At 47.6% G+C, this 13,747-nt stretch overlaps 1 gene segment (V, D, J or C); it reads right to left on the reverse strand.

The window, feature by feature from the left end:
• Nucleotides 1-5,044: 5,044 nt before the first annotated feature.
• The window catches only part of LOC137373088 (Ig kappa chain V region Mem5-like), a 41,108-nt gene continuing 32,405 nt past the window's right edge, over nt 5,045-13,747 (reverse strand). Inside the window, 1 exon segment of the V gene segment in view lies at nt 5,045-6,638. Coding sequence covers nt 6,310-6,638 — 329 coding nt within the window.

The raw sequence follows: 13,747 nt of genomic DNA on the forward strand, positions 1-13,747 counted from the left end.
TAGAAACAGTACTGGGTAACACACCCACACTCAGAGACACACATACAGACAGTACTGGGTAACACATCCACACTCAGAGACACTCCTACAGACAGTACTGGGTAACACACCCACACTCAGAGATACACACCTACAGACAGTACTGGGTAACACACCCACACTCGGAGACACACCTACAAACAGTACTGGGTAATACACCCACACACAGAGACACACCTACAGACAGTACTGGGAAACACACCCACACTCAGAGACACACACCTACAGACAGTACTGGGTAACACACCCACACTCAGAGACACACACCTACAGACAGTACTGGGTAACACACCCACACTCAGAGACACACACCTACAGACAGTACTGGGTAACACACCCACACTCAGAGACACACACCTACTGACAGTACTGGGTAACACACCCACACTCGGAGACACACCTACAAACAGTACTGGGTAATACACCCACACACAGAGACACACCTACAGACAGTACTGGGTAACACACCCAGACTCGGAGACACACCTACAAACAGTACTGGGTAATACACCCACACACAAAGACACACCGACAGACAGTACTGGGTAACACACCCACACTCAGAGACACACACCTACAGACGGTGCTGGGTAACCCACCTACACTCAGTGACACACACCTACAAACAGTACTGGGTAACACACCCACACTCAGAGACACACACCTACTGACAGTACTGGGTAACACACCCACACTCGGAGACACACCTACAAACAGTACTGGGTAATACACCCACACACAGAGACACACCTACAGACAGTACTGGGTAACACACCCACACTCAGAGACACACACCTACAGACAGTACTGGGTAACACACCCACACTCAGAGACACACCTACAAACAGTACTGGGTAACACACCCACACTCAGAGACACACCTACAGACAGTACTGGGTAACACACCCACACTCAGAGATACGCACCTACAGAGAGTACTGGGTAACACACCCACACTCAGAGACACACCTACAAACAGTACTGGGTAACACACCCACACTCAGAGACACACATACAGACAGTACGGGGTAACACATCCGCACTCAGAGACACTCCTACAGACAGTACTGGGTAACACACCCACACTCAGAGATACACACCGACAGACAGTACTGGGTAACACACCCACACTCGGAGACGCACCTACAGACAGTACTGGGTAACACACCCACACTCAGAGATACACACCTACAGACAGTACTGGGTAATACACCCACACTCGGAGACACACCTACAGACAGTACTGGGTAACACACCCACACTCAGAGACACACACCTACAGACAGTACTGGGTAACGCACTCACACTCATGGATAACCACCTACAGACAGTATTGGGTAACATCCCCACACTCAGAAACACACACCTGCAGACAGTACTGGGTAACACATCCACACTCAGTGACACACACCTACAGAGAGTACTGGGTAATACACCCACACTCAGAGATACACACCTACAGACAGTACTAGGTAACACACCCACACTCGGAGACACACCTGCAGTCAGTACTGGGTAACATACCCACACTCAGAGACACACACCTACAGACAGTACTGGGTAACACACCCACCTTCAGAGACACACACCTACAGACAGTACTGCGTAACGTACCCACACTCAGAGATACACACCTACAGACGGTACTGGGTAACACTCCAACACTCGGAGACACACACCTACAGACAGTACTGGGTAACACACCCACACTCAGAGACACACACCGACAGACAGTATTGGGTAACACACCCACACTCAGAGAGACACACCTGCAGACGGTACTGGGTGACACACCCACACTCGGAGACACACACCTGCAGACAGTATTGGGTAACACACCCACACACGGAGACACACACCTACAGACAGTATTGGGTAACACACCCACACTCAGAGACACACACCTACAGACAGTACTGGGTGACACACCCATACTCGGAGACACACACCGACAGACAGTATTGGGTAACACACCCACACTCAGAGACACACACCTGCAGACAGTACTGGGTAACACACCCACACTCAGAGGTACACACCTACAGACAGTACTGGGGAACACACCCACACTCAGAGACACCCACCTACAGACAGTATTGGGTAACACACCCACACTCAGAGAGACACACCTACAGACAGTACTGGGTGACACACCCACACTCGGAGACACCCACCTGCAGACGGTACTGGGTGACACACCCACACTCAGAGACACCCACCTACAGACAGTATTGGGTAACACACCCACATTCAGAGATACTCACCTACAGACAGTACTGGGTAACAGTCACACCCACACGCAGGGTCATGTACACAGTGATACCCTGACTGCTCCTCTCTCTAAACTGAGACCTCACTTGCTTCAGTTTTGTGCTGTTACCACGAGCCACTGGTTAAGGTTAGAGAAATGAACATTGTGACTGTGGTCTCCAGCCCTGAGATTGTCCCAGGTTCATTTCAGGTGTTACTCAGCAGTCAGCTCAGAGTGCACAGTGCGATCCCACCAGCTGGGGCTACACCAACACCTCCAGTGTGCAGAGTGAAGTGTGAATGCTGGGATTGTGATGATTTAATCCCAGGTGCTTTCAGTTTCTGTTTTTAATCTTGTAATCTCAAGGGATTTGAGATAAAACTGATCATTTTAATATGATTTACAATTGGCTTTGAATCAAATCTGCTGCTGACATGTTATTGATTGACAGGTCAACCAGCCAATCATCAGATTCACTTGCTGAAATGCAGCCAATCAACTGACATTGAGGTGGGACATTTCCAAACTTCTTTTCTTTTTGGGCCTCCTTATCTCGAGAGACAATGGATACGCGCCTGGAGGTGGTCAGTGGTTTGTGAAGCAGCGCCTGGAGTGGCTATAAAGGCCAATTCTGGAGTGACAGGCTCTTCCACAGGTGCTGCAGAGAAATTTGTTTGTTGGGGCTGTTGCACAGTTGGCTCTCCCCTTGCGCCTCTGTCTTTTTTCCTGCCAACTACTAAGTCTCTTCGACTCGCCACAATTTAGCCCTGTCTTTATGGCTGCCCGCCAGCTCTGGCGAATGCTGGCAACTGACTCCCACGACTTGTGATCAATGTCACACGATTTCATGTCGCGTTTGCAGACGTCTTTATAACGGAGACATGGACGGCCGGTGGGTCTGATACCAGTGGCGAGCTCGCTGTACAATGTGTCTTTGGGGATCCTGCCATCTTCCATGCGGCTCACATGGCCAAGCCATCTCAAGCGCCGCTGACTCAGTAGTGTGTATAAGCTGGGGATGTTGGCCGCTTCAAGGACTTCTGTGTTGGAGATATAGTCCTGCCACCTGATGCCAAGTATTCTCCGAAGGCAGCGAAGATGGAATGAATTGAGACGTCGCTCTTGGCTGGCATACGTTGTCCAGGCCTCGCTGCCGTAGAGCAAGGTACTGAGGACACAGGCCTGATACACTCGGACTTTTGTGTTCCGTGTCAGTGCGCCATTTTCCCACACTCTCTTGGCCAGTCTGAACATAGCAGTGGAAGCCTTACCCATGCGCTTGTTGATTTCTGCATCTAGAGACAGGTTACTGGTGATAGTTGAGCCTAGGTAGGTGAACTCTTGAACCACTTCCAGAGCGTGGTCGCCAATATTGATGGATGGAGCATTTCTGACATCCTGCCCCATGATGTTCGTTTTCTTGAGGCTGATGGTTAGGCCAAATTCATTGCAGGCAGACGCAAACCTGTCGATGAGACTCTGCAGGCATTCTTCAGTGTGAGATGTTAAAGCAGCATCGTCAGCAAAGAGGAGTTCTCTGATGAGGACTTTCCGTACTTTGGACTTCGCTCTTAGACGGGCAAGGTTGAACAACCTGCCCCCTGATCTTGTGTGGAGGAAAATTCCTTCTTCAGAGGATTTGAACGCATGTGAAAGCAGCAGGGAGAAGAAAATCCCAAAAAGTGTGGGTGCGAGAACACAGCCCTGTTTCACACCACTCAGGATAGGAAAGGGCTCTGATGAGGAGCCACCATGTTGAATTGTGCCTTTCATATTGTCATGGAATGAGGTGATGATACTTAGTAGCTTTGGTGGACATCCGATCTTTTCTAGTAGTCTGAAGAGACCACGTCTGCTGACGAGGTCAAAGGCTTTGGTGAGATCAATGAAAGCAATGTAGAGGGGCATCTGTTGTTCACGGCATTTCTCCTGTATCTGACGAAGGGAGAACAGCATGTCAATAGTCGATCTCTCTGCACGAAAGCCACACTGTGCCTCAGGGTAGACGCGCTCGGCCAGCTTCTGGAGCCTGTTCAGAGCGACTCGAGCAAAGACTTTCCCCACTATGCTGAGCAGGGAGATTCCACGGTAGTTGTTGCAGTCACCGCGGTCACCTTTGTTTTTATAGAGGGTGATGATGTTGGCATCGCGCATGTCCTGGGGTACTGCTCCCTCGTCCCAGCACAGGCATAGCAGTTCATGTAGTGCTGAGAGTATAGCAGGCTTGGCACTCTTGATTATTTCAGGGGTAATGCTGTCCTTCCCAGGGGCTTTTCCGCTGGCTAGGGAATCAATGGCATCACTGAGTTCCGATTTGGTTGGCTGTATGTCCAGCTCATCCATGACTGGTAGAGGCTGGGCTGCATTGAGGGCAGTCTCAGTGACAGCATTCTCCCTGGAGTACAGTTCTAGGTAGTGCTCAACCCAGCGGTCCATCTGTTTGCGTTGGTCAGTGATTATGTCCCCCGATTTAGATTTGAGGGGGGTGATCTTCTTGATGGTTGGCCCAAGAGCTCTCTTCATGCCATCATACATTCCTCTGATGTTTCCGGTGTCTGAGGCCAGCTGAATATGACTGCATAGGTGTTGCCAGTAGTCGTTTGCGCAACGCCTAGCTGTTCTTTGTGCAGTACTTCTGGCTGCTTTAAGTGCTGCGGATGTTAAATCGCTGGGGGCTTTCTTGTAGTTCAAAAGTTTCCAAACACTCCCAAGACATTTACTGAATATTCTTAATGTTTATTACCTTTTACAGATTTACATTTACAGAAAAAAGACTTGAATAAACAGCCCAGCGAGAGGTAGCTGGAGAAATTCACAGGGAGAATGAAGGTTTATTAAAACAGTTGTGGAGACTTTCTCAATAACATGAGAATCCTGTCGCTTTAAACAGAGACTAAACTTTAAATTGTAACTGCAGAGTGAGCAGGAAGGAGGTCTGGTTTACTGAAGCGGCGACTTCTGAGGTTCACATTATTTTAGCTCAGCTGACAGTCTTCAGCATCTTAGAGAGGTTTTACTTGACAGCACGAGTCTACATTGTCCAATCAAACACTCCCAGGGCAGGTACAGTACGGGTTAGATACAGAATAAAGCTCCCTCTACATTGTCCAATCAAAAACTCCCAGGGCAGGTACAGTACGGGTTAGATACAGAGTAAAGATCCCTCTACACTGTTCCAATCAAACACTCCCAGGGCAGGTACAGTACGGGTTAGATACAGAGTAAAGCTCCCTCTACATTGTCCAATCAAACACTCCCAGGGCAGGTACAGTACGGGTTAGATACAGAGTAAAGCTCCCTCTACATTGTCCAATCAAACACTCCCAGGGCAGGTACAGCACGGGGTTAGATACAGAGTAAAGCTCCCTCTACACTGTCCCCATCAAACACTCCCAGGGCAGGTACAGTACGGGTTAGATACAGAATAAAGCTCCCTCTACATTGTCCAATCAAACACTCCCAGGGCAGGTACAGCACGGGTTAGATACAGAGTAAAGATCCCTCTACACTGTCCCCATCAAACACTCCCAGGGCAGGTACAGCACGGGTTAGATACAGAGTAAAGCTCCCTCTACATTGTCCCCATCAAACACTCCCAGGACAAGCACATGAAGGGCAGCTCTTTAGATGGAATTTTCCTCCCTTTATTCACACCACATTACAAAACTGAATCACTTTCCCCTAAGCCCCTGCCTGAGATGACTGATGGTGACCAGATGGCAATCGAAGCTCCCAGACGCTGTGCAGGAAAAAAAAATGAGTTAGATACAGAGTAAAGCTCCCTCTACACTGTCCCATCAAACACTCCCAGGGCAGGTACAGTACGGGTTAGATACAGAGTAAAGCTCCCTCTACACTGTCCCAATTTCGAGCCTTAACCCCTGATCCTCAGAAGTGTCTCAGACCCAGTCACGAGAAGGAAGAGAGTTGAAATTCCGTGCTGACAATGACCTTTATCCTCCCAGCTCACCCCTGTTATATTTAAAGTTGTGTCTCCTCTGCGGACTGTCTCTAACACTCTACACACATTCTGATCTGCTCACACTCTTACTGAGGGGAGAGGACAGGGTCTCGTGGGTGAGGGCACAGGAGAAGCGGGCGTTGGACTCCCAGTCAGAGCCAGAGATGGTCAGCAGGCTGCTGACACTGTAGGTGCTGTCCGAAGCTCGCAGGTAGTTGCTGGTCTGAACCCCGGCCGAAATGGCTGCACCATCCTTCTTCCACTCCACCCCCACTTCATCGGGATAGAAGTGATCGGCAAGGCACAACAGGGTGGCAGTGCCCTTGGCCTTGACCTCCTCTGGGGAGGGGGGCATCAGGGTCAGTGTGGGTTGAGACTTCTTTTGGCCTGAAAGAGAAGAGAAAAACTGTTAATCACTGCATGTTTGTGTGCTTTGTGTGTATTTTTGCATGTTGTGTACATATTTGTGCATTCCCTTTGTATATTTGTGTGTTTGTGTTCCTATCTGTGGGATCTGTGTGCATATTTGCGTGTTCTGTGTATATATTGTTTTTTTTATTCATTCATGGGATGTGGGCGTCACTGGCTAGGCCAGCATTTATTGCCCATCCCTAATTGCCCTTGAGAAGGTGGTGATAAGCTGCCTTCTTGAACTGCTGTAGTCCGTGTGGTGTAGGTACACCCACAGTGCTGTTAGGAAGGGAGATCCAGGATTTTAACCCAGCGACAGTGAAGGAACGGCGACATAGTTCCAAGTCAGGATGGTGTGTGACTTGGACAGGAACATATAGGTGGTGATGTTCCCATGCATCTGCTGCTCTTGTCCTTTGAGGTGATAGAGGTCGCGTGTTTGGAAGGTGCTGTCGAAAGAGCCTTGGTGCATCTTATTTATTTATTTTTATTTGGAGATACAGCACTGAAACAGGCCCTTCGGCCCACCGAGTCTGTGCCAACCAACAACCACCCATTTATAATAACCCTGCAGTAATCCCATATTCCCTACCACCTACCTGCACTAGGGACAATTTACAATGTCCAATTTACCTATCAACCTGCAAGTCTTTGGCTGTGCGAGGAAACCGGAGCACCCAGCGGAAACCCATGCGGTTACAGGGAGAACTTGCAAACTCCGCACAGGCAGTACCCAGAATCGAACCCGGGTCCCTGCAGCTGTGAGGCTGCGGTGCTTACCACTGCGCCACTGTGCCGCCCAGTGCATCTTGTAGATGGTACACACTGCTATCACTGTGCGTCGGTGGTGGAGGGAGTGAATGTTTGTGGATGGTGTGCCAATCAAGTGGGCTGGTGTCGAGCTTCTTGAGTGTTGTTGGAGCTGCACCCATCCAGGCAAGTGGAGAGTATTCCATCACACTCCTGACTTGTGCCTCGTAGATGGTGAACAGTCTTTGGGGAGTCAGGAGGTGAGTTACTCGCCGCAGGATTCCTAGCCTCTGACCTGCTCTTGTAGCTACGGTATTTATATGGCTATTCCAGTTCAGTTTCTGGTCAATGGTAACCCCTAGGATATTGATAGAGTGGGATTCAGCGATAGTAATGCCATTAAATGTCAAGGGGAGATGGTTAGATTCTCTCATGTTGGAGATGGTCATTGCCTGGCACTTGTGTGGCGCGAATGTTACTTTCCACTTATCAGCCCAAGCCTGGATATTGTCCAGGTCTTGCTGCATTTCTACACTGACTGCTTCAGTATCTGAGGAGTCACAAATGGTGCTGAACATTGTGCAATCATCAGCGAACATCCCCATTTCTCACCTTATGATTGAAGGAAAGTCATTGATGAAGCAGCTGAAGATGGTTGGGCCGAGGACACTACCCTGAGGAACTCCTGCAGTGATGTCCTGGAGCTCAGATGATTGACATCCAACAACACAACCATCTTCCGTTACACTAAGTATGACTCCAACCAGCAGAGGGTTTTCCGCCTGTTTCCCATTGACTTCAGTTTTGCTCGGGCTCCTTGATGCCATGCTCGATCCAATGCTGCCTTGATGTCAAGGGCAGTCACTCTCACCTCACCTCTTGAGTTCAGCTCTTTTGTCCATGTTTGAACCAAGGCTGTAATGAGGTCAGGAGCTGAGTAGCCCTGGCGGAACCCAAACAGAGCATCACTGATCAGGTTATCGCGAAGCAAGTGCTGCTTGATGGCACTGTTGATGACACCTTCCATCACTTTACTGATGATTGAGAGTAGGCTGATGGGGCGATAATGACTGGGTTGGACTTGTCCTGCTTTTTGTGTACAGGACATACCTGGGCAATTTTCCACATTGCCGGGTAGATGCCAGTGTTTTAGCTGTACTGGAATAGCTTGGCTAGGGGCGCGGCAAGTTCTGGAGCACAGGTCTTCAGTACTATTGCCGGAATGTTGTCAGGATCCATCGCTTTTGCAGTATCCAGTGCCTTCAGTCGTTTCTTGATATCACGCGGAGTGAATCGAATTGGCTGAAGTCTGACATCAGTGATGCTGGGGACTTCAGGAGGAGGCCGAGATGAATCATCAACTTCTGGCTGATTGTTGCAAATGCTTCAGCCTTATCTTTCACACTGATGTGCTGGGCTCCCACATCATTGAGGATGGGGATATTTGTGGAGTCACCTCCTCCAGTTAGTTGTTTAATTGTCCACCACCATTCATGACTGGATGTGGCAGGACTGCAGAGCTGAGATCTGATCGTTTGGTTATGGGATCGCTTAGCTCTGTCTATTGCATGCTGCTTACGCAGTTTGGCACGCAGATAGTCCTGTGTTGTAGCTTCACCAGGTTGACACCTCATTTTGAGGTATGCCTGGTGCTGCTCCTGGCATGCCCTCCTGCACTCTTCATTGAACCAGGGTTGGTCTCCTGGCTTGATGGTAATGGTAGAGTGGGGGATATGCCGGGCCATGAGGTTACAGATTGTGGTTCAGTACAATTCTGCTGCTGCTGCTGATGGCCCACAGCGCCTTATGGATGCCCAGTTTTGCATTGCTAGATCTGTTCGAAATCTATCCCATTTAGCACGGTGGTAGTGCCACACAACACGATGGAGGGTATCCTCAATGTGAAGACAGGACCTCGTCTCCACAATGGCTGTGCGGTGGTCACTCCTACCAATACTGTCATGGACAGATGCATCTGCAGCAGGCAGATTGGTGAAGACGAGGTCAAGTATGTTTTTCCCTCGTGTTGGTTCCCCCACCACCTGCCGCAGACCCAGTCTAGCAGTTATGTCCTTTAGTACTCGGCCTGCTCGGTCAGTAGTGGTGCTACCGAGCCACTCTTGGTGAAGGACATTGAAGTCCCCCACCCAGAGTACATTTTGTGCCCTTGCCACCCTCAGTGCTTCCTCCAAGTGCTGTTCAACATGGAGGAATACTGAGTCATCAGCTGAGGGAGGGTGGTAGGTGGGAATCAGTAGGAGGTTACCTTGCCTCTGTTTGACCTGATGCCATGAGACTTCATGGGGTCCGGAGTCGATGTTGAGGACTCCCAGGGCAACTCCCTCCCTACTGTTGACCACTGTCCCGCCACCTCTGCCCTGCCGGTGGGACATGACATACCCGGGGATAGTGAGTGGCTAGAGGACATGTAAGAGTTGACCACATTACTGTGGGTCTGGAGTCACATGTCGCCCAGACCAGGTAAGGACAGCAGATTTCCTTCCCTAAAGGGCATTTTACAACAATCGACATTGGTTTCATGGCCATCATTAGACTAGCTTTTAATTCCAGATTTATTAATTAAATTCAAATTGTGGTGGCATTTGAACCCATGTCTCCAGATCAGTACCCTTGGTCTCTGGGTTACTAGTCTAGTGATAATACCACTACGCCACCGCCTCCTGTGTGTATATTGATGTGTTCTGTATACGTTTGTGTTTTCTACAAATATTTATTTGTTGTGTGTATATGTGTGTGTTCTGTATATTGTTACAAGAGATTTATTTGTGTACTAAAATCTTAGAATTCTATGTGTTTTTAAAACTGAAAACAGGATTTCCAGTGGACATGGACACCTGCATCTAGCTGAAATTTTTGGATTCTGACTTTGTATACAAGAATAGGAAAAGCAAACCGTTTCAAGGAAGCCAGCCGGGGGGGTTTGACCTCCTCAGAGCATCACTTTGAATGACAGTGGATACTCTATGTCTGGTCATGTGATCGGCTCAGGAAGGTTTACTGACACTTCAGACCCTTTTAAAATCCAATGAGTTAGACAAAAAGCAGGCATTTGAAATGTGGTTGTTGATCTGCCTTGAGATCAAAGTTGAAGACCAAAAAAGACCTCTCTCTGTAAAGGAAACTTGCATCTCTTGAAAAGAAACCCTGTATTTGAAAGGTGGCAGATTCCGATTGCCTCCTGTCTCTGAAGAATTCCTGCATCCAGCATGGTTCCTGTTGCCTGCTGTTTTGGGAAATCCTGGAACCTGAAGAAAGCTTCTACTGCAATACTGCTGCTGTGAGCCCGAAGCAAATTTTAGATTTTATTTTTAGATTTAGAGATACAGCACTGAAACAGGCCCTTCGGCCCACCGAGTCTGTGCCGACCATTAACCACCTATTTATACTAATCCTACACTAATCCCATATTCCTACCACATCCTCACCTGTCCCTATATATTTCCCTACCACCTACCTATACAAGGGGCAATTTATAATGGCCAATCTACCCCCCAAACTTGTTGCTACACCCCTGCTGAAAGCCCTATGTGATGCCTGTTGTAGCTGAATTTCCCTGAACACCTACCTATCACAGACTGTTCATCAACCTCTCCTGGAGAGACTTTGAGTGGCATCCAATTATTCAACTCTGGGACACCTCATTCAACCGAAGAACTTCCTACCAGAACGTGACAAACTGACTTATTTTATTATTCCTTCTATTCCTAAGAAACAGCTGTGACCTGTGGAGAAGCGGGACTGAATTAATAGTGTATTTCTCCCACCTTGGTCGGAACAATATCTATTATTTGGTTCTTCCTGTATTTGTCTGTTCTTTGTATATTTATGTGTTTCAGTATATATTTGTGTTATCTGTGTGCATTTTTGTGTTCTGTGTCTATGTTTCTGTGTTCTCTGTATATTTTTGTACGTTTTGTGTGCATATTAGTGTGTTCTGCATGTATATTTGTGTGTTTTGCGTGTATGTGTGTTATCGCTCGATATTTGTGTGTATATTTCTGTGTCATGTGTGTTTGTGTGTTCTATGTTTATTTGTGTGTTTTGAGTCTATTTGAGTGGTCTATGTATATGTTCGTCTGTGTCTCTCTGTGGGTGTTTCTACATTGGAATTCACATTGGATAACAGACAGCTGGGTTGATGAACTCCTGTTTGTGTTTAACCATTTGAGGTGAGAATCACTAATTCTTGATTTCCTTCTGTTTTGCCTTGCTTGCTAAGTTTAGTCTAAATATAAATACATTGAATCGTTTGATGTTCAGGTGGTTAAATCGTGTTGGACAGTTTTTAAAATCTGTAATGAAGAGTTACCACCAATTCAGCACTGAAATGGTTATAGTAAGAGTGTTTAAAGACTCAGTGTCCCTTTCAGACACTGTTAACCTGACAGGAAGCTCGAACTATAGATCAGTCTATCTGGAGGAAACAGGCTCAGTGTTAACAAATCTCAGATCACACATACACATCGGGAGAACTTTCTCTGAGAACATTGGAGCAGACTTGTATCAACACACTTCAGAAATAACAACAACCAAAACAATAACTTGTATTTATATGTGGTGTGATTGCTTTTAAGAGTAATGTACCTTTAAGATCTTAATATGCAAATGAGCTGAGTACCAGGATACAGTCATGTGCCTACATGCCAGTCTCACTCTGCAACTGTAACTCCAGGAGGCAGCTTCTGTAAATAGTTAGCTCTGTGCTGCATATAATAGTTAGCTGTTAATAAACCTGTTTGAGATCTTCAACAGCCAGAACTCCACATACCTCATTAATGTTGCATCAGACAACATAAAAAGCTTCTCATTACATGGTGGCAGCTGTGATGCATAGCATCTTTAATGTAATCAAACATCTCAATGTGCTTCACAGGAGCATTATAAAACAGAAATATGACACTAAGCCACAAATGGAGATAAAGGAGGAAGATGATGAGCAGATGAGCTGAGCAGGGACACAGTCGTGTGATGTTACTGCGGTGGAAATAGGGGGTCTTAGTGATGGCCGGAACATGAGGTCAGAAATATGACACCAAGGCTGTGAACAGTCTGGTTTAGTCTCAGACGGGGGAGAAGGATGGAGGGATGGAGAAGGGTTGGATGTCAGGGTAGAAGGTTCTAGATTTCAGTTAAAACCTTCCTGCCCAGCACTGGGGTGAGGTCAAGGGTGAGGCTATAATTAGTCTCAGTGTACTGGGGTCAGGCAGGGTCACTGCTCCGAATGATCCCATGACCCCTGGAAGGTGAGAGTGTGCGGACAATGGGCGAGGGTCAGGATCAGGAGCCTCCAACCTCAAAGAAAGACTTGCATTTCTATATCGCCTGTCACCACCTCAGGATATCCCAAAGTGCTTTATGGCTGATTGTACAAAGCAAGATTCCAGACAGCTGAGTGATATTGAGCAGATAATCTGATTTTCAGTGCCGTTGGTTGAATGATAAACATTGTCCAGAACACCGAGGAGAACTCCCCTGCTCTTCTAATAGTGCAGTGGGATCCTTTACATTCACCTGAGAGGGCAGACGTCAGTTTGTCTCATCTGAAAGACAGCACCTCTGACAGTGCAGCACTCCCTCAATACTGCACTGCAGTGTCAGCCTGGATTATGTGCTCCAGTCTCTGGAGTGGGACTTGAAGCCACAACATTCTGACTCAGAGGTGAGAGTGTTACCCACTGAGACAACACTAAAACCTCACAGTCGAATAGCCTGCCATTCTCAACCTCCCGGCTCACACTTGGAGGAATGAGGCCACTTGGGGAGGGTGGAGCTGTGACCCAGCCAGAGATAGTGCCTTCAGGAGAGAGATGGAGAGCAGATTGCGGGAGACCTGTAGTCTAGAGGGGTGACATTTAACCAGTCGATGGCAGGTGCTGAGCCCTTTCCCCGTAAGTATTATGTAAGTCGATGGGGAAAGTGGGAGGGGCACTAGAGTAACACCTTTGTTGCTGCTGAAACTCTTGCTATCTGCTCAGTCATGTCTAATAAACACACAGACAAATCAGACAAACATTAGTCAGTTTTCTGTGGATTTTCTGCTGGGTTCAGCTTTAATTAACTGGGGTATTGTGGGAGCTCCCGGTTAATAAAAAGAAAAGAAAGACTTGTATTTATATCGAGTATTTCACACCTCAGGACCTCCCAAAGTCATTTACAGACAATGAAGGACTTGTTTAAAGAGCAGTCACTGTTGGAATGTAGGAAATGTGGCAGACAATTTGTGCACAGCAAGATCCCACAAACAGCAATGAGGTAAATGAACATTTTTAGCAATGTCAGTTCAGAGATAAATATCGGCTGAACTCGACCCAAAG

The sequence above is a fragment of the Heterodontus francisci genome, chromosome 8, assembly GCF_036365525.1.
Source record: "Heterodontus francisci isolate sHetFra1 chromosome 8, sHetFra1.hap1, whole genome shotgun sequence".
NCBI classification, from domain to species: domain Eukaryota; kingdom Metazoa; phylum Chordata; class Chondrichthyes; order Heterodontiformes; family Heterodontidae; genus Heterodontus; species Heterodontus francisci.